Source organism: Pogona vitticeps, chromosome 2 (assembly GCF_051106095.1).
Source record: "Pogona vitticeps strain Pit_001003342236 chromosome 2, PviZW2.1, whole genome shotgun sequence".
In the NCBI taxonomy this organism is placed as follows: domain Eukaryota; kingdom Metazoa; phylum Chordata; class Lepidosauria; order Squamata; family Agamidae; genus Pogona; species Pogona vitticeps.
Window position 1 is genome coordinate 188917427 of NC_135784.1, and position 21201 is coordinate 188938627.

The 21201-nt window shown below is 40.6% G+C and overlaps 1 protein-coding gene across 8 annotated transcripts in view; it reads right to left on the bottom strand.

Annotated features, from left to right (window-relative positions):
* Positions 1-21201, bottom strand: part of GSK3B (glycogen synthase kinase 3 beta) — a 140850-nt gene that overhangs the window by 21647 nt on the left and 98002 nt on the right. For 4 of the 8 annotated variants that reach the window (XM_072991696.2, XM_072991697.2, XM_072991698.2 and 1 more), the window contains exons 9-10: positions 12666-12704; positions 3227-3413 (exon numbers count right to left, since the gene is read on the bottom strand). In XM_072991696.2, the coding sequence (XP_072847797.1) occupies positions 3227-3413; positions 12666-12704 (226 nt within the window). The remainder of the gene's footprint in view (positions 1-3226; positions 3414-12665; positions 12705-21201) is intronic. The other 4 variants (XM_072991700.2, XM_078386731.1, XM_078386732.1 and 1 more) reach the window with 1 other exon arrangement.

Below are 21201 nucleotides of genomic sequence, written 5' to 3' on the forward strand. Positions count from 1 at the left end.
TTTTAAAATTCTAATGAAGAGTTCTTCACCTCTGATTCACTTACTGATGATTGCAGCCCCTTACTGTTATATATCAGTACTGTGAGGGATGGAGGGAAAACCGAATATGCACACCATTATTTATTAACCTTGTATAATCCAGGAATGCAATCTAACACACAGGTGCTTGGAGGCTCAAGAAAAAAATGCACCAAAGTAACACACACCATTTTCTAAGTCATCCCTAAGATTTCAGTGTCAGTGTTAGCACAGTAACAAATTAACATGTTTTTAAAATCACCTATCCAGGAGTTATGAAAAATAACTGGGCTTGCTGAGTTTTTCATAAGATTTATCTCCTTGATAAGTTAAGTACTGACTAGTGACTTGTATGCTTAGCAATTTAAGATCTTTGCATGAACCTCATTAACTACAAAATGAAATTGTGTCAGTTAATTTGCATAGTCTGAGGCTGATCTTAATCCTGCATGGACCAGTTGGCACATATTACCACAATTTCAGAACAATTACATAATCTGGAAAAGAGGTCTCTCCTCTCTATAGATACAAGCCATAGGCCCATGTTCTCCACATTTTTCTGTTTCTTTTCCCTGGATCTTAACATCTTAATACATCAGCACATCTTGTATACTTCAGAGCAAAATAAATTCTTTAAAAAGTACTCCTCCTACATGAGAGGTTAGACAAGCAAGCTGGGAGAAAGAAGTCTACATGGCTTTCTTGGTGTAACCTGGGTAGAAGATGACTAGATGATCAGGGTGAAAGCTGGTAATGTACTTACAGACAAGCTACCCAAACGACTGAAGAAAGGATGAGTAACTCTGAATGAGTGTAGAGCATACAAGATAGCTGAAAGATGTGTGGGGAGACACACACAGGGGAAGAAGTGCTCTGATAATGGTGGTTACATGAAAGATGAGATATTGTGCAATGAGAAGACTCTGTCACTGGAGGAAAAAGGAATGTAGATTGCTATAATAATCTTCACCACCACATTTATACTGAATCACCTGCTTGGTCAACAGAGATATCCTCCTTCTCACCAAGAAACATCTCTCTCCAAGGGCTTCTACCACCAGGTTGAGTAAGGAGAGAGGCTGGAAGTGCTGCTAATATACCATCAGCCTTGCTACCTAACAACACCCCGACTAAGCCAAGTAAGTGTTCCAGGACATATTTCTGGAGAATGTCGGTCCTGGATGACTTCAACATCCAGATCAACGGTCCTGGATGACTTCAACATCCACATTAGGGCCATAAAGGATGGAACTGGTGAGGGATCATCATCTAAATGGCACTATCTCATTTAGCCTATAGGACAGGGCAAGCTGCTGATATCGTCCTTCCCTCAGGGGGTAGAAGGGATGATTGGGATATGGGAGGGAGGGAAGTGACCCATATCCTGCTAAAGTTTATTTTTGTGGTAACTCTTTCTCCTGTTTGGTAGGCACCCATAAGGAGAGACTGCATTCTGAGATTGCTACCTTTAAGGAACAACAGAAACACAAGTAGAAGTATTAAGTTTGAGGGGCAACATTAATGATGTTAGTGATTGCTTCCTCTGAAATATACAACAAAGATATGGAAGTGAAGACTCCTCATTCTTATAATGACATACACAAAAATGTCACAAATAACTATATGTATGAAAGATTTTAGAATATTCATTTGAAATAGCTCAAATAAGTCACGGCACTGAGGCAAATTATAAGTCTATGATATGTAAGAAAACCAAGTTGCTTAGAAATATGTGTTTGTCTTTTCATATGTGTAAAGGTTCTGTAGTGCCTTATTTAGGCTAATGTCAGGAAACATGAATGAAATATCTGGAACAAAATTAACCAAAAGAGGGTTTTCCTTCTTGTGTTTTTTAAAAAGAAAAAAGGGAAGGAAGAAGAAAAAGAAACACACTGCATTTTTTTGCAGCACACACTTCTAGTAGCCTCAACAGCTGCAGTATTTGTACCATAACACTACTCCAACAGCATCTTTTCCAAGACAGAGGGACCAAGATCTCAGACTAATTGTTTCATAGGGCAAACGTGTATATATTTCTGCTCAAGCATAACGGTATTAAGTACAACATGGCATACTCAAAGCTAAGCCAGTACAGGGCTGCAATCTTAATCAATTAAATAGCCAGAATAATAATTTCCCAATAACTATTCTAATTAATGAATAAATAAGCTTTCATTGCTCAATCAGTTTATGAAGCTATCTTTAAACATAAGATTTATTAAAAATGAAGATGGAAACAGCCATCTCATGCAGGAGGAAATGTATCATTCCAATGGAAATTTAACTAACAATTTAAAGAAATAAAAAAACATAATTAATCAATTATAATTTCAGTAATTGGGTTGCAGACACAGTTTCAAAAGACAGTAGGCCACAAATTATGTTTTCATTTAACACTCGGCATTCTAGCTTTTTGATCTGTCGGCCCTTTTGCCAAATAGCAATTTCATTTGCTGGACTGCAATTTGGCCCTAAAACTCAATTTGCAGGCCAACTGCCATATCCAAGACCTAAAAACCAAATCTGAAATCTGAAATTCACTCACATTCGATCAGCTATGTGACCTTTGAAAACAGAACTGAAAACTATGCCATGGTACTGAAAAAAAAACCCTACTGACTTGGCAGTTCAATCCAAAGCTATAACTCTGCTGCGGCAATAAGATTTTTGTCCATCTGTGTCTCTGTGTCAGACAGCTATCTGAAAGACCTATCAGCGCTCCAGGACAAGTGTTGAGGGTATAAGGACCCTGGAAGGGGAATCATATCTTTGAATCCAGTCCTCAACTCATTCTGCAATTAATTCTCTAAAACTGAGAAACCCAGTGTTCTAAATTATTTTACCCATGATATTAAATGCAATCTCCAGTTTTAAAAAAACAATCAAGGAGCATGGGGTGACACCTCTGTTACTCCAATTCCTTATCTAAGAAACGTTATCTCCAAACAGCGACAGAGCTTCCTTTTAATAACGACAATTCTGACACAAACACCAACTTGCTAAGCATAAGTCTCACAGCCCTAGTACATATGTAGGTTTCCTGTACCACTCCCTCTATTCAACACTTTTCTTATACAGTCCACAGTCTGAATTCTTTCCAAATGCCCCCATATTATTCCACTTTTCTGTCTTCACTACCTGAAATGATGCTACATTTATGCTGCAGGAAATTTTGGCATAGAATTTTCTCTAATGCTTCCGTGTCTACCTTGAGTGGTGAAGTTAAAGAGTGCAGGTTTCTCTCGTCCACTCGGTAATTTGATGTTTGGGTCCCGTAGTTCATCAAAGAAGGAGTGTGCACATGCTTCCAGTGGAGTCAGGCGTGCTGTGGGAGTATATTCCAGCAGACGGCTACATAGCGCTATTGCTTCTGGTGGAGTTCGGGGCCGGAAGACCTATGGCAGAATAAAAGGGAAAGGCCATTAATATTTCTCTTTACTGTTGCTGATAGGCAACATTCTGAGCAATTAAACCTGTCGGAATAAGAATTATACCCACTGCTTTCACTAACAACACTACAGCTTTAGTATGTTGAAACTTAAGCAACTTTCTAAACTGAAAGGATTAATTACAAGGGGTTTTGTTGCATCAAGGTGAAGTTACAAGGCCACTGGAAAAATACATGACAGAGCTGAGAAACACTTTAGAGGAAAAGAAAATCCCATTCAAAACATAACTAATACATAGTAAACCATGCACATGGAATGGAGGAGAGAGAAAAGTAAATGGATCAAATTCCTGAAGATGAAAAGATCATAGCAACCTTCCCTAGTTTGGCATGCTCCAGATAATTTTGGACTCATCATCCCCAGTAATCTGGCAGGAAGCCTGGGGTTGGTGGGATTCATGATCTAAAACATCTGGGTTAGGGAAGGATGGAATAAAGAAATGCATTTATCTGTTTACCTCCTTATTAATATCCTACCATTCTATATAGGAACCCAAGGTAGGTAACAAACATTTAGCAACCTTGAGTTACTAAAGCTGCTGTCTTTTGGTCAATAAACTAAATTTATCCTGGACATGAATTTATACTGGCAGACAGGATGGCAGTGATCCGCTAACAGTCTAGATTGATTCTTTAATAGTACATAGCAAACCAAAAGATTTTTCCCATTTGGGCATTTGAAGATAAAGCTGAAAGATACTGAGCAAGTTTTCTCTCTCAAGACATTATCAACCAGAGATTATAATCAAACAGGATCTAGAAGACACTTCTTTGAAACTGTAGTCTGCATTTTCCACAAGTACCAGTACTGTCCTACATTTATTTTACTTTTTTCCCCCCATACACAAGTAAAAATTATATTGTCACATAATGAAAGATTACATAAACAGTTTCTTTCATGTATGCCATTCATATGCAATGATGTTACGTGTCAAGTCCTGAGACTAATGAATGTGAAATGAATGTTGGTGAATGTGACTCATAAACAGAAAAAGGACAACATATGCTATATGCAAAATCAACTGCAAATCTTCCTAGCTTCTAAGGAGGACATCTTATAACTCAGTTGAACAGAACCTACTTCAAGAATTTCTTAATCAGTAATAAAGAGGATGGTAGTCCTTACTTGTGCATTCTCAACTAAGTTATGGAATCTGTACAACACTAATAATTATGTGCTGTCAAGTTGAACCTGATTTAAGGCAACCCTTCCCAGAGTTTTCTAGGTATCAAATACTGAGGTTTACCCATCCTTCCTTCTGTAGTGCACTGGGACTGTGCAGCTTGGACAAGGCCGCACAAATGTCCTCTTCTACTGGAAGGCAACCTGGAAAACTGCACTACTGATGCCTGGCTCCACTACCCAGCTTGCTTTACAACATACTAGCTTAAGGTATGTCAGACTCTAAAAGCTAAGGGATTCGAAGGCTAGGCTGAAACAGGCCAGTAACAATGTCCCCTTCTACAGTGGCCAGTTGTTTCAAGAATTATTAAAAGAAACTAAAAGAACCTGCTAAGCTAGATAGAGGCAATACCACAGTTAGTCTGAGAAAATCTCTTAGCTGTTAAAACACTTCACCTGGTCAAATAAATGAGTGGCAGCATATTCTTTCCTCAGGTGCCAAAAATGCAGCACTGCTCTTTGGGCACAGGAAAACATTACCAAGTGATTCGTGAAGGCTTTCATGGCCGGGAGCTAATGGTTGTGGGTTTTTCGGGCTCTTTGGCCGTGTTCCGAAGGTTGTTCTTCCTGACGTTTCGCCAGTCTCCGTGGCCAGCATCTTCAGAGGACAGAAGGCCACAGAGTGCTGTCCTCTGAAGATGCCGGCCACAGAGACTGGTGAAACGTTAGGAAGAACAACCTTCAGAACATGGCCAAAGAGCCCCAAAACCCCACAACAACCATTACCAAGTGACTTTCAAGTCACAGAGCTTTCCTTCACTCTTTTAAGAGCAACTACAGACCACCTTGGCAAATACATTCTCCAAACTTGTATTTGACAAAGTAGTTTTAATATAGCAGACGAGGAATCAAATGTTGGGAAGGAGCAAAATGTTCCTATTACAGTGGTGCCTCGCTAGACAGTTACCCCGCATGACAGTTTTTTCGCTAGACATTGGCTTTTTGCGATCGCTATAGCGATTCGCAAAACAGTGATTCCTATGGGGGAATTTCGCTGGACAATGTTTGGTCCCTGCTTTGCAAACTGATTTTCGCTAGACGATGATTTTGACAGCTCCCTTCGTGCTCGCAAACAGGTGTCTCCGGGACCTAAGCTTCGCAAGACAGCGATTTAAACAGCTGATTGGCGGTTCGCAAAGCAGCTTTCCTATGGCCGATCTTCGCTAGACAACGACGATTCTTCCCCATTGGAACGCATTAAACAGGTTTCAATGCATTCCAATGGGGAAATGCTTTTTGCTAGACAATGATTTCGCTAAACAGGAATTTCAGTGGAACGGATTATCATTGTCTAGTGAGGCACCACTGTATTCTTCCTGCTGGTGTCATTTCTACACACAGGCATATGCTGACCTTCCACCCTACCCCACTCCATGTCTATTTCCAGTCTTGGAGCTCAGCTGTATAGGTTAAAAATTCCTGAGGATATTTGCTGGGGGAAAGAATTGGGAAAGTAGGATGGCAATCTTTCCCACGTGTCAGTGTATCTCGGAAGATGCTGCTTGAAAACATGGCCTGGAGTAACACATCTCCTCCCTCCTTTAGTGTTAGAAAGGCAACTGCTTTAGGAACTTAGTATTCATTCTCAGCCAGAAAGAATCTGGGAAACTAATCCAAATTAGTGGTAGGGAAATTCTGTGATAGGAAAAGTTTCACTCTTGTGTTTTCTAAAAAGGTTTTGTCCGGCTTTTGAAGAAGATATACATTATAAAGCTTTGTTATATTACTATTTGTGGCTAGTCACAAAGAACTTTGGAGGGGATGGAAAACTTTATTACCAGAACAGGTTGCAGGAGGTCACTCTTACAGATAAGAAAAGCACAGTTTTGGAAATCTCAGTATATCTATGAAACAAAAAGTGTTCCATGTAGGAACTGGCTGAACTTCAGATTTCCATCAAAGACTGTTTAGAACAGTTGCAATATGACTGGCCAATTAAATCTGATCTCAAGAAAAGAGAGGTTACCTACCTATAACCATGGTAGTTGTTCTAGTGGTCCTTTGTGAATCCACACAATTGGGTTGTTCTGCACGCCTGCGCAAGATGTCTCGAAAGTTTCTAGCACTTAAAGACATGTGATTAGTAGGACATTCCCCCATGGAACGCATGCTCTGCGCTCCAAAAGTCCCCTCAGTTCCTTTAAGAGTCCGCTGCTGTCAAAGGCCTATATAAAAAACAACGTGACAGACAGAGGAGAGGATGGGCATGTGTGGATTTGCATAGGGGACCACTAGAAGAACTATGGTTACAGGTACGTAACCTCTCTTTCTTCTTCGTGACCTCTGTGAATGCACACAATTGGTTGACTAACAAGCTCACTTACCGGATGGTGGGATGTCACGGTAGAAAGGAAGTCAAGATCGCTCTGCCAAAAGCAGCAGCATTCTTCACCCAGATACAGTATTCTGACAGTAGTGTTTCACAAAAGTCGATGCATTAGACCATGTAGCTGCACGGCAGATGTGAGGAAGTTCTATTCCACGCTGGAAGCCAGCAGAGATTAACAGCGCTCTGGTAGAATGAGCTCTTAAATGTTCAGGAGGTGTTTTGCCCGTGAGCTGACATGCCAATGAGATAGTTTGGACAATCCAGCGAGAGATAGTTTGAGGTAAAGCAGGGGCACCCTTATGAAGGCCATGAAAACATAAAAAGAGCGTTGGAGACCGTCTGAACGATTTAATTCTATCAATGTAGAAGGCCAAGGAGCATCTTACGTCAAGCATGTGGGGCATGCGCTCGAGAGGTGTAGAAGGAGATGGAAATGCAGTGGACCCTCGACTTACAAAGGTCCCTACTTACGAAAATTTCGAGGTACGAAAAGCTCTGGCCGCAAAATTTTAGTTCGATTTGCAGCCGGAGCTTCGACCTACCGTACGAAAGGCAGGGGAAAAGGGCGGGAAATTCAAAGCCACCCCCGCTGCCCTCTGCCTACCGTTCCCGCTGCACCAGGGACGGGAGCCAGAGGGCAGCGGAGGGGGTTGTGAAGCTCGGAAAGCCAAAAGGTGCTCCGCGCCTGCTGCCGGCTTTCTGAGCCGCTCCATCCCCGCTGCCGGCTTTCGGCTTTCTAAGCTTCATAACTCCCTTCGCTGTCCCTGTCTCCCATCAGGGACAGAAGGGAGAGGGCACCAGGGACGGGAGACAGGGACAGTGAAGGGAGCTGTGAAGCTTGGAAAGCCGAAAGCTGGCAGCGGGGGTGGAGCAGCTCAGAAAGCCAGCAGCGGGGGCAGAGCAGCTTTCGACTTCCAAAGCTGCACCCACTGCCCTCTGTCTCCCGCCCTGGCGCCCTCTGCCTTCTGTCCACACAGGGACAGAAGGCAGAGGGCACCAGGGATGGGAGACAGAGGGCAGCGGGTGCAGCTTTGGAAGCCCGGGATTTTTTTTTCTTTGCCTGGACTGATTAAATGGTTTTCAATGCATTCCTACAGGAAATGGACCCTCGACCTATGGATTTTTCGACCTGCGGCCACCGTTCCAATACGGATTAATTCCGTAAGTCGAGGGTCCACTGTAGAGCTGGTAGAACCAATGGTTGATTGAGGTGGAATTCAGAGACAATTTTGGGTAAAAATGATACATCACAATAGAGGGTCACCTCATCCGGATGGAACTGTAGGAAGGGTGGGTCCAATCTGAGGGCTGCAAGCTCGCTAGCATGTTTAGCAGATGTTATTGCTACAAGGAATTATGTTTTTAAGGAAAGTAATTTGAAATTAGTAGTAGCCATTGGTTCGAAAGGTGGTCGAGTGAATTTATTAAGGTTTCTAAGGTTGAGAATAGGACGGAGTCCTCCATCCTTTTTGGGGACTGTAAAATATCTGAAGTAAAATCCATCATGCAGGGTAGAGGAAGGGACTATGAGTATGGTTTGTTTTTGTAGGAAACTTCTTCACAGAGAGCAAGCGAGTATGGAGTAGTCTTAATGGTGCCAGAGGGTGGGGTATGTTGTAATTCAATGAAATAACCATTTTGCATAATAGAAAGAACCAACTGATCATTAGTGATTTGGCGCCAAGCACTGATGAATGGATAAAGTCTAGTTTGGAATGTAGATAGAAGGGGGTCTATGGATATTGTTTACCCTTCTTTTGAGGGCGTCGAAACGGCTGTCAGTGTGGTTGTTGCTGTTGAGGTAAAAAAGCAGGCATTGAAGATGTAGATGGACTTGGATCAGATCCAGCAGAAGTTTGTGGTTTGTACAGTTGATATGATTGTTGGTAAGGTTGAAACTGCTGGTGAAAGAAAGGCTATTTCTGGAATTGAGGCCACTGATACCGGTAAGGTTGTTGGGTGGAATATGACTGTGCCATCTTACAGAGTTTATGAAGATTACCCATTACTTCATCTGTTTTAGTACGGAAAAGGCCAGCACCATCAAATGGAAGGTCTTCTATCCTTGACCTAGTATCATCCGAGATACCAGCCAATCTCAGCCATGCGTGGCGCCTCAAGGCAATAGAGGTGGACATAGCTTTAGAGACCACATCTGCGCTATGGCGGGAAGCAATTCTCTGCTGTTTAGCCAAGGTTGAGGCTTCGGTGTGGATACCTAAGGCCTCATTCTTGGTGGTGTCTGGAACCAGTTGAATGACAGGTCGAATTCTATCCCATAGCTGGTGGTGGTACACGCCCATAGCGGCTTGATAATTAGCGACCCTCATGATAAATGACATGAGAGAATAGAGATGTCTCCTGAGAATGTCTAGCTTTCTTCCGTCTCGGTTGGTGGGAGCTATGGATGATTTATTATGTGCTCTCAATTGATTAGATTACACAATAATTGAATTTGGTGTCAGATGTTTGGAGAGAAAAGCTGTGTCCGGGCCGTGAGTTTTGTAGTGATTTTCAACACGTCTCGAAATTTGAAGTGAGGAGGGAGGTTTGTCCCATGATTCTTTTACTAAATCGAGCATAGCTGGGATGAAACTCAAGCTAAGGGGTGGTGTCTTATCCTGATTTAGGTCATCAAAGACCAGGTCTTTCTTTTAAAGTGGTGGTTCTTCGATATCCAGTTGTAAAGACTTTCCCATTCGCATGACGAGCTGAGAATAAGATGTGAAATTCTCTGATGGGGATGGTGGATGGTTTTCGCCCACATCAGAAGATGGAGTTGGTAAACAGTGGGTAATTCTTGGGATATACCGGATGTTGAATCTTGAGTAGAAAGAGAGGATTGTGAGGATGGTGATCAGGATGGTGGTTTGGTTATCGATGCAAATGGTTGTGATGGTGGAGGTGGAGGTACACTTGATACCGGCCCTGTTCGATGTCAGGAGGTGGTGGAGACCTGGAAAGATATATGATGTTGAGTGTCTGCAAGAGTGCTTAGCTCATTTGGGTTGTGGTAAGGACTCCAGTACTGGGAGACTGCACTTGAGAGCTGATTTCATAGGGATTGATGTATGGTGAGTCAATGTTGGATACATCGTAGATGAACGATGTCGGTATTGTGGCGGTGAAAGTGATATGGAAGGCGAGTATCGGGGTGGAGAGGCATATCTCACCCTTCTTGGTTCATCATAACAGACATGCTCAGTCCAGCCTTCATGATAGTAGGGGTTGTAGTGGTGGTACTGATCCCCATAGTCATCTTGAGTTGGGTATCAAGACGGTTCATGATACAGTAATAGTAAATTTCCCTACATGGAGGGGCATATTGGACTGGAGAAAAGTGTCGTCTCTTCACCCGCGCTTGCAGGGAGATTGGTGAAATGATTCCGAACCAGAGACCTGAATAAGTATTGCCTGCCCTGATGATCTAGGGCTTGAGGCTGGGCTGGAATGAACATCAGCCGGAGATAGGCCAGTACTCGGCGAAAGGCTGGTAATGGAGCCACAGCCTGAGCCGGTGTTAAAAGTTGGATTGTCTCTATCTGAAATCGAGCCAGGGCGTCTCTAGATGACTCCTCAAGGATCAGTGGTGGAGGCCCTTGTTGAGGTGGATCTATTTGAGTCAATTTTGTACGATTCTTAGTTTTGTTGGTTTGGCCTTATTGTTCTTTTTCCTAGACAAGCTATCAGGACAAATTGGAGCTTTCGACATGGACGTAGAGCTCGATTTCAAAGCAGACTTCGAAATATCTTTTTTGACGAGGTGATGGAGTCATCGAGCTCAATATCGGGTGAGTAGTTTCTCGACGCTCTGGACGCAAAGTTGGAGAGGTTGGTGTGTCCATGAGAGCTGGACTGAGAGACTTTTCCCAAAGGAAAAGTCTTTGTAGGCATAGTTTTAGAGCGGGTCTTGTAAGTTTTTTGCACTCTGGGCAGGAGTGTGTTTGGTGCTGTTCCCCTGAGCAAATAAGGCAATGGTCATGACCGTCAGTAAGTGGTATCTTATTCGTGCAAAGCACACATCGCTTGAAAGGCCCTGGGGGGGCCATCAAAGGTTGAGGGAAAAGAGAGGGAAAGTGGTGATGGGGGGAGGGGGAGAAAAATGTGGGAAGATTAAAAGGAGTGAGGTAAATTGAAGAGGAAAAACGGACAATTTACAAGGGAACGTCCAACAAAGATATAATTAAAATAGAAAATGAAAGAAATTATTGAAAGAATCGATGAATAGGCAGTAAATGATCTCAATAATCACTCTAGAGTTCTGAAACAGGTCCAACCGAAGCGGCGGCAAAAAAGGAACTGAGGGGACTTTTGGAGGGCAGAGCATGCACTCCACGGGGGAACATCCTACTAATCACATGTCTTTAAGCTCTAGAAACTTCCGAGACGTCCTGCGTAGGCGCAGAACAATCCAATTGTGTGATTCACAGAGGCCACGAAGAAGTAGTGGTTCTTGGCCAGATCACTATTCTAGGTGATTATCTGGAATACAGTTACTGCTTTAAATTTGGGTTGTAATCTGCTAGCCACAAAGCAGTATTACTAAACCTAACAGGAATGCTCTAGGGTGAAGAGGTAATGGGTCACATTCCGCAGTGTCTGTCCACCAACAAAGCAAACCACACTGGCAGAAGAAATTCTCTCTCCTCTCTGCAGCCCTCTCCCAATCTCCCATCTAGAACAGATGGGGTGGGCATTATAAACTGGAAGAAAACAAACTTTTATCGAATAAGGAGAAACCCTATCATTCTACACTAGATAATGTTCTATGGTTTTTATTTGAATAAACACGTGGCAATAGTCTTCACAGCCACCCTCTGCAAAATAGCATTTTAAATTTTTAGCCGGTATCTTCAACATATTCTATTCGGTTCCTTCTTCCTGTTTCCCTCTCATTTACAGAAAGGAAAACCAAAATCACTTCATCAGGTTCAAGAGAAAATGGTGGTGGTGGTGATGCAACATCTATATTTGCACAAATATTTTTTGCTTTTAAATATATGTTCAATTAGGAGTACTGGAAACTCCTTATTCAAATTACGTACAAACTGAGGAGGAACTCACATTTTCCTCATATCTGAGAAATGCCAAATTTTATCACAAGATTTAAATGACAAAAATGGACCTAATTTACTATGAAATGTGGTGGAAGTACAAATATGAGTTGAAATGTGTTGCTGTAGGCATCAATCTCTTTTAAATTAAAAAGGCTCATTTTATTTTTCTTCATTTATATTTTTAGATGAACTACAGTTCTGGAAAGTTTTGTCTTCTCAACCTGTTTGGAAAACAACTGGAATTACTCAGCAGTAGCATCTCCTGCATCTCTCCCACAAGCAAGCTGAAGTTGCTCCTGCAACAAGGGTTCCTTCCAGCTCTGCACTTCTAAGATTTATAATCATAATCACACCATAGTTCAGATTCAAGCAGATGCCATAACTGTATGCCCTCTTGTAGGCTAACCTTTCTCCGCTGGGTCTTGAAATGACTAATTTTATACAGAGCCATCACAGGAATAATGCCAGAAAAACAAAAATACCGTGCCCATCCCCATTTCCACAGGCATCTAACTGAAAAACAGAAGTAAAATATTTAGCTGACTGACAGTATCAATTTTTGATTCTCATTTATGCCTCTACTCCTCCAAAAACAGACCTGATGATATGAAAAAATATTTATGTACATACCCGCACTCCTGAGGTGAAATGTCCTGTTCCTGACGAGTCCTAAAGATGATAATGCAGTGAAATAATCCAAACAGGGGGAGTCAATCCAAAAGAATTGTCCAGAAAGGAAAAATATATCCAATATCATAAGAAATCCATGGTGATGGGGACATATTAAATGTTTAATACAATTAGAACCTTTAAACATAAGTCTTGATAGCAGCAATCAACTTCAAAAATTTGATTTTGCAAGGGTGAGGCATAGTATAGAAACATTATATTTTAAATGCATGTTCCAATGCCAGTCACTTTACTAAAAAGTAAGAAAAAAGTGAAATAAAATGTCTATGTAAAAGGAAAATTATATTACGTTTTCAATATTACACTGTAGTTCTCTCCTCCCTGTCTTGGAGAAAGATTTCCACAGACATGGGAAAGAATATGAGACATGCTTTCATACACAGAATTACTCATGTTTTTTCCTCTGCTTATCTGTCCCAAAAGCATTAGGTGAAAAATGTTTTTGAAACCACATATGTAATAGATATAATGGTTTAAGTTTCATTTTCTAAGATGGCCACTTTAAACTTCTATAAACTACATGTGTATCAGGCCGCCGCGGATTATTCTTGGATTGACTTCCCCACCAATGGATTTTTAACATTTTAAGTAGTTTGGGTGCCATCTTGTTAGGATGCTTCAGGAACTGGACATGACACTTCAGAAGTTCTGTTAAGCTCTTAACTGTTTTTTCCCCCTTCCCATTATTACAGCTCCCTTCTTTACACCCTCATGCTCATTGAGAGGGGCGGGGTGTTTTTCTTCTACAAGAGTCCACTTACATTGAAAGAAACGCACTGCATCGTTTAACTCCTACGACAATTTGCTCGCCTTTTTTATTCACCCACTAAGAACTACACAAAAGCATACAAACAATAAACATTAAAAGCAAGGACTGTCACAGTTACAGGCCATACAGTCAATAATAGAGCTTGCCAACACTTAAGCACAATGAGGCGCATTTCAAGCCAGGGATGGTTTCAGCGTTCTATTGTGCCTAGGTGCAAAATGGTGGGTGGTAGAGCTTGCTGTTAGCTGTGAACTGCCCTCACTATTATGTTTCAAGAAAATTTGTTACTATATTTAATGTAGTTTTCAGTGAGGGAATTGCTCGGGTAAATAATCCGCGGATTATTTTTTAGTCTGCGGACTAAAATTTAGCACTCGGTCCAAAAGCTGGCCTTTCGCGCTGAAATCTATTACAGTCTAAAACAGTCTCGGCAAAGGAAAGGAAAAGCTAAGAGCAAAAAAGAGAATGCAATTTGGCGGACTAACCTTTAGTATGCAGACTAAATACGGCCAGGTAAAATGCACAGAAAAGCCACAAGCAGAAAACTAAAACTAAAGCACAACATGTGAACACTGACAGAACTTTTAAATATTACCTTGCTTTTTTCAGAAATGGATGTCATTATCATCACAGACCTATTACTATTTTCAGCTGATTTGTTCCCTTACTCATACAATGATAAAACAAGATGGAACATGTACAGATACGTTTGGAACCTACAACCAACGTTGCAGCTGAAGAGTGCTCACTGTTAGGACTCCAGCCAAGGTACTGCGCCACACTCCCACATCCTAGTCCTCCATCCAAAAGTCAGTCAACATTTGTGGTCACTCAACATTTACCAATTGCCATCTCCAATGACCCTTAGGACCTGATCACTCGAGGCAAATGCTCCCCATGCCTAACAATACTTTCCGTTATCTCTGTTGTACTGAACTGCAGTCATGTAGCATATGTATCTGGACAAATGTTCCCATTTGTTTTAAGGTTACTGATTCATTTCTTCCTGTTTGAAACCTTATGGCCAGTTACACTGTAGAACTGATTTTCTACTTGTCTCCTTCATATACAGCTCCTTACTTTAAATTTTTTAAAAGTAAAAAATATAAAGCCCCTAATCCATGTCTCTCTTCCTCCTTTCTTCCGCCAGCAAAGGCCGGGCATACCCTCTGCCCATGCACCAAGCCCCGTGGACATGCTTTTTCAAGAATCAAGGCACTAAAGGAAAAAATGAAACCAAGATTAGGGGTGCTGAAACTTCGACAAGATGACCCAGGAGAGAGCCTTCTTCGTTGCTGCTCCCAGACTTTGGAATTCCCTCCCACAGGACGCCAGGCTTGCCACATCTTTGCTGTCCTTCCACAAGCAGGCGAAAACCTTTCTCTCCATGCAAGCTTTCCTGCAGCGACTGGCTGCATGAATGGGATTTTTAAATGGATTGTTATGCATTATGGTTTTGAATGTGATTTTAATATTGCTTGTGTTTATCCTTCCTCAGAGTGGTATTTTGTCCTTTAAGTATCTGTAGGCTTATTCTTTTTAGATTTAAATATAATCTTTTAATGATGTAAGCCACCTTGGGTCCTTTTAAAGGAGAAAGATGGGATAAAATTATTTTAAAGAAATAAATATTTTAAAATATAAAAAATAAACAGTAAAGTACTAAATTAAAAGATGCAGAGATGACAAATTCCTTCTAAGAAAAATCCTGTGGTGTTTAGAAAGTGAAATAGAAGTTTTCCCAACGCTTGGAAGAAATAAATTATCAGATGTAGATGGGATACCAGTAGAATATTTCAAGCTACAAGTGGCTGAATCTACCAAAATCCTAATAAGAATAAGGCAGCATATAAGGAAAACAAAACAATGGCTTTGAGATTAAAAACATTCAATATACATTTCAACCCCAAAGAAAGGAGACATGTAGATTAAAGCATATGAACCTCACAGTAATTTTCCACAGTAAATTACAATATCTAGATTTTATGACAAATAATTCTACCATGCATATGGAGGAAAAATTGACTGATGTTCAAGCTAGATTCAGAAAAATATTAAAAGATCATATTGCAGTTATACACTGGATATACGAGGGGGTGCTGATAAGTATTGAGCCTTACATAGAGCTAGGAAGCTATAAATTGCAGGGTGTATTGGTCAATTTGTCTATATTCAACAGTGCAAAAATCAACTACCTATTATTTTAACTTAACTTTCATTTTTCGGCCCGAAGTGAACATGGCAGCACCTCCAGAAAAGTTCAATGTGGAAGAGCATAGGACCATAATCAAGTTCCTGTTTCTCCAAGGTAAACGTGCAAAGCAGATCCATGATGAAAAGTCACAAACTATGGGTGACAGTGGCCCTTCATATGCAACAGTTAAACACTGGGTTGTCAATTTTAAAACTGGCTATTTCGGTATTGAAAGTGAGAAACCCAGTGGAAGGCCTGTTTCTGTCTCTGTGTCTGCAAATGTGAAAGCCATCCATGACATGATCATGGAAGACGGCCGAATATCAGCCAAAAGTATTGCTATATATCTGAGAATATCACGTGAGAGAGTTGGTGCCATTATCCACAACGACTTGGAAATGAGAAAGCTGGCAGCAAAGTGGATCCCCAAACTTTTGACAACCAAACAAAAGAGGAAACATGTAGAGTGGCTGTTTTGGAACATTCTGCAAGAAATTAGGGCAACTGGTAACTGGTGATGAGACATGGATCTACTGTTATGTCATAAAATGCTATGGCTCTTTCTAAAAGAAATGGGTGTGTCATAAGACTTCTCTGTTTTGATGTGTAACAAGTACGTTGGACAAGAATTTACTGTTAGGATAGACTATGGATAAAACAGAACAGTTTTGAATTGGCAAAGGCATCAGAAAAAGATTCAATTTTCAATCTATATGTACGTAGAGCATATCTCACAGAAAGTTAGGTTAGATTTAAATGAAAGTGGAATGAAAATTGGTGGAAGAAACATCAGTCTTATAGGATACATGCATGACATGACTACTGCAGGAAACAACTAGGACTTCAAATGACTACTGGTGAAAGTGAAAATAGAACATGCAAAAGGAGGATTATGACTAAACATTAAGACAACAAAAATGATGATTGCAGAATTACATAGTACAGCAATGAAGAAACTGAAATTATTTTAAAAACATTCCATACAGTACTTTAATTAATCAAAATGGAGGTTCCAGACAAGAAATAATAGAAAGAGGCAGATTTGGAAGCACATTAATGAAGAACTAGAAAAAAAAATCTTCAAGTATAAGAATGTGTCACATGAAGTCAAGGCCAAGTTCATTTGTACTACAGTATTTCCACTTGTTGAGGAACTATCAGACATTTAGATGTACTGGTTCCTCTGGATATCACTGAAATGATTAAGATGAATTTGACTGTACTGTTGACTGAAATATCTCTTGCTACGGACAGACTAGCATTACTTATTACACATAACTGGTAAAACCACTTTGATTCAACTAATCCTTCATGGTCAGTCATTCTCTCATCTTATCTGAGGCTATTTTAATTCCAGGCTGCTTTAGGTTGTGTCTACCCAGCAGTAAAAGACATTCCCTGCTTACTATGTGGTGTATGACTTCCTGTCATACATTTCATATACAAATGCTAAATTAACTTTGTGGAATAATCCTGATCTGAAAACTGCAAGACAACTTTTTAAATTTTGTTTTTTGTTTTTTTGCTTATTAGAGGGTACACAACAGACCAACTGACTGGCCCAAATCAGGCATTTTTATAATTTTCAACATTGCAATTCACATACAATTTACCTTGTACTGCTGTATGGCAATATTTACAATTACAGTGGTGCCTTGCTTAGCGATTGCCTTGTTTAACGATGTATTCGCTTAGCGATGAGGTTTTTTGAGCGATTTTGCTGTCAAACCGACAGTTCAATGCATTCCAATGGGGGGGAGTCACCAAAATTAACGAAGAGTCAGAACAAAGCGAAAGTAAGTTTGCAAAGGTTTTACAAGGTGCACTAACGATCCCAAGCATTTAAAACAGTTTTTGAACATTTTAAGACACTTAAAAATAGCGAAAACGGACATCGCAAAACCATTGGAATACACTGAATAGGCTTCAATGCATTCCAACGGGGGAAACATTGTTTCGCTTAGCAATGTTTCCTATGGCGATTTTCGCTTAAGGATGGTAATCTGTTCCCATTTCCTATGGGAAATGGTGTTTCGCTTAGCGATGTTTTCCCATAGCGATGTGTTTTTTTGGAACAAATTAACATCGTTAAGCGAGGCACCACTGTACAAGATTGTTTGATATCCATACACAGGCCACTGGCTTTGAACATCTCAGCAGCCACTGCCGCTTAGAAGTGTTAATTGTATCCTCAGAGAAAATGAAACCAAGAACCATAGTCTACAGATCCCTATGAGAAAGCACTGGATTTGATGTTAATGAAATGAGAACAGAGTGGAACAAGAAACTGGCAATCCAGTGCAAATTAATCCACAGAAATCTGTCTTAGTTTCAACACCTAATATTTCTTTAGGTCTAACATTATGCGCAGTTCAGCAAAATCTGATGTTTCAAAATACTGGACACTTATTTCCTTTTTTAGAAAGAAATTGGCCACTTCAGCTAAATGTTCTTTGAGAAACATGCTGTCAGAATGTCCAGTGGTGGCCCTCTTATGAAAAATCCTTTGCATCTATAGATATTTTTAAACTACAGTGGTGCCTCACTTAGCGATGTTAATCCATTCCGGAAAAAACATCGCTAAGTGATTTAATCGCTAAGCGATTTTAAGAAGCCAACAGGAATGTATTAAAACGCATTTAATATGTTCCTATGGGCTAAAAACTTACCTTAAAGCGCAATTCCTCCATAGCAGCGGCCATTTTGGGTGCCTCTACAGCGAGGCAAAACAGCGGCGGCCACTTTTTGCGGTGGCCATTTTGGAACCGCCGATCAGCTATTTAAAAAAGTTTGCTTTGCCATGATCACTCCCCCACGATCATCGCAAAGCGAATTTTAGCCATAGAGGACATCGCTAAGCGATCGCTCCAGCGATGGCCAAAAGTTCATTGCAAAGTGATTTCATCGCTCGACAGAGCGATCGCTAAGCGAGGCACCACTGTATATTCCTGAAGTTTGGAATTTCACTGGTGGTCAGCACAGCTAGGTTTTACTAGCTCTTACTATTATCAAAAGACTTGCATTTCCAGGCTGGAAGGATAAACACAGCCCAGAGTGGAGCCAAAGAAGCCCCCTGGTTTACCAGGAAGTTAGTGATGGTGAAAGAAGAGCAACAATGGTGGAAAACTCTGAGCAAATCTTGTCAATTATAAGGCAGATCAGGGAATATGAATTCAACCTGTGATGGGATTATATTCTCCTTGACAACTCAGGCTCACATCTTGAGGTGTACCCCTGGATTCATCCCTGAGACTGAATGCTCAGGTCTCAGCAGTGGCCAGGGGTGCATTTGCACAATAAAAACTAGTGCACTATGCCTTAGTTACATCCTGCTTAGGTCACTGTAACACACTCTATGTGGGGCAGCCTTTCAAAATGGTCTGGGAACTTCAAGTGGTTCAAATACTGAACCCAGGATGCTGACCAATGCCAGTTACAAGGAATATATTACTTTCCTGCTACAGCAATTCCATTGGCTGCTGCTCCATTTCTAGGCCTAATCCAAAGTATTGGTTATGACTAGGGAGGGGATTTCTATGACATGTCATTTCCCCCCCCCCCACAACCTATGTTTAACCTTATGGGTGGGTTTGAATACATGTATGAGTAATCAGGTAAGAAAGGCCATGCTTATGGGTGGCAGAGAAAATATAAAATGTCATAGAAATTCTCCTTCTAGTTATGATCTTCAAAGTACTGTACAGTTTGGGTCCAGGCTATCTGAATTACTGTATCTTATTGTATACACCTTCTCGGCTCTTAAAAATTCCAGGAGAGGCTCTTCTCTGAGTCCCACAAGAAGAAAGGGCTTTCTCTGTGGTTCCCAGGTTGTGGAATCCCCTTCCCTGGGAGACAATGGTTTCTTCTTGTCTTTTCACCAGCAGGTGAAAACCAGCTTTTTCAGACAGGCTCCCAACAATTGTTTTTTAAATCTTGTGTGCTGGATATTATTATAATTTTATGTTTGTTTTAATGTGTTTTAAAGATGTTTTTAATAATTTAATCATTGTCTTTTTAATGATGTAAGCCACCTTTGGTTCTTTCAAGGAGAAAAGCAGAGTAAAATGTTTTAAATAAATAAATAAATTTAACTAATTAATACTGAAAATGTTTAGTTGTTTTAATGTCATAATTTACTGTGTTTTCCATTTCTTCTTGATTTCACAGCTGGTGAATTGTCTTGGGTCCCTTAACTGGAAGAAAGTTGGCATAGAAATGTATACACACACACATTCATATGTTATCAATGTGAACTCCAAAATGATATCAACCCTGGACATACATTCAGCTAACATTAATATATATGCCTAGGCTGTGATTAGATTTCCCCCCTTTTCTCTTTCCTCCCCCCTCCTTTCTTTTCCATACACCCTCTTTTCTTTCATTTGGTTTGAAATATATTTCAGTTTCTATTTTTAAATAATTCAAATCAAGCCTGAACTCCCACTAAAAGATCAAGTGATTGAACTGAGGGAAACAATTCATTTGAAATATGTTGTTGTTTTACAGATGCTACGGAATGCTTAAAAAGACTAAGCTGAGGGTGTTGTACTTTGGGCACATTATGAGAAAATTAGGAAAGACAATAACTCTAGGAAAAATTGAAGCCAGCGGGGGGGGGAGAGGAAAACCAAATATGGGACTCGATAAAGGAAGACACAGGTTTTAATTTGCAAGACCTGAACAGGGTTGCCAGTAACTGGACCCTGGCTGTTGTAAACTGGAAGTGACTTGACAGTATGTACCAATATCTTCTAAAATTCCGTGTAGACTTTAAAAAACCTGGTTGTTGGAAATATTTGGAGACTGGAACAGAGATATAACATTTTTTACTCAGTTCTAGCAGACTGTGTGAAATTATACCAGCCAAGCATTACAGTTAACTGGTGTTCTGGTTCTTTACACGTAATTGTTAAATTTTAATTCTTTAATTTAAACTCTAATCTGAACTATAGCCTTACTAAATATCCTGCAGAAAGATTTTGAATGTTTCTAACATGTGTTCCACAATGAGCCCAGCAGGTGGAGCTGACAATACAAGCAAACTCTCACAAAATACTACACTGCTGAATCCTGATCCAAATTTTGTTTCCAACTGAAACTGGCCACTAAGCTTATTTTCCTACCTGCTCTCTAAAGAGAGTTTAATGTTCAAGGTCAGATACCGAGTGTTGTTTCTGGTCTTGCTCCAAATATGTCTTTAAGTCCCATTCTTTGAGAATCGTTCCCAGTGGCTGTTGGGAGCATGGTCTCCAGAGGCACTTTCTCCTTTTGTAAGGAGAAGACTGCCTTCCTATAGGTAGACCCAATTAATGTCCAGTTTCCCCTGACTGAGTAGATGCTGAGCAGGAGCTGGTGCCTTGTTTTCATTGCCAGTGAACAAATCAGGAACCCACATGAATCTAGAATCACCTCACTGCAATTCAATTCCACTACACAATATTCTGACAGCTCTGCCTACGTTTATAAGGAATATGTTGATGGAACTGCCTCTCCACAAGTGTGTTTATTTA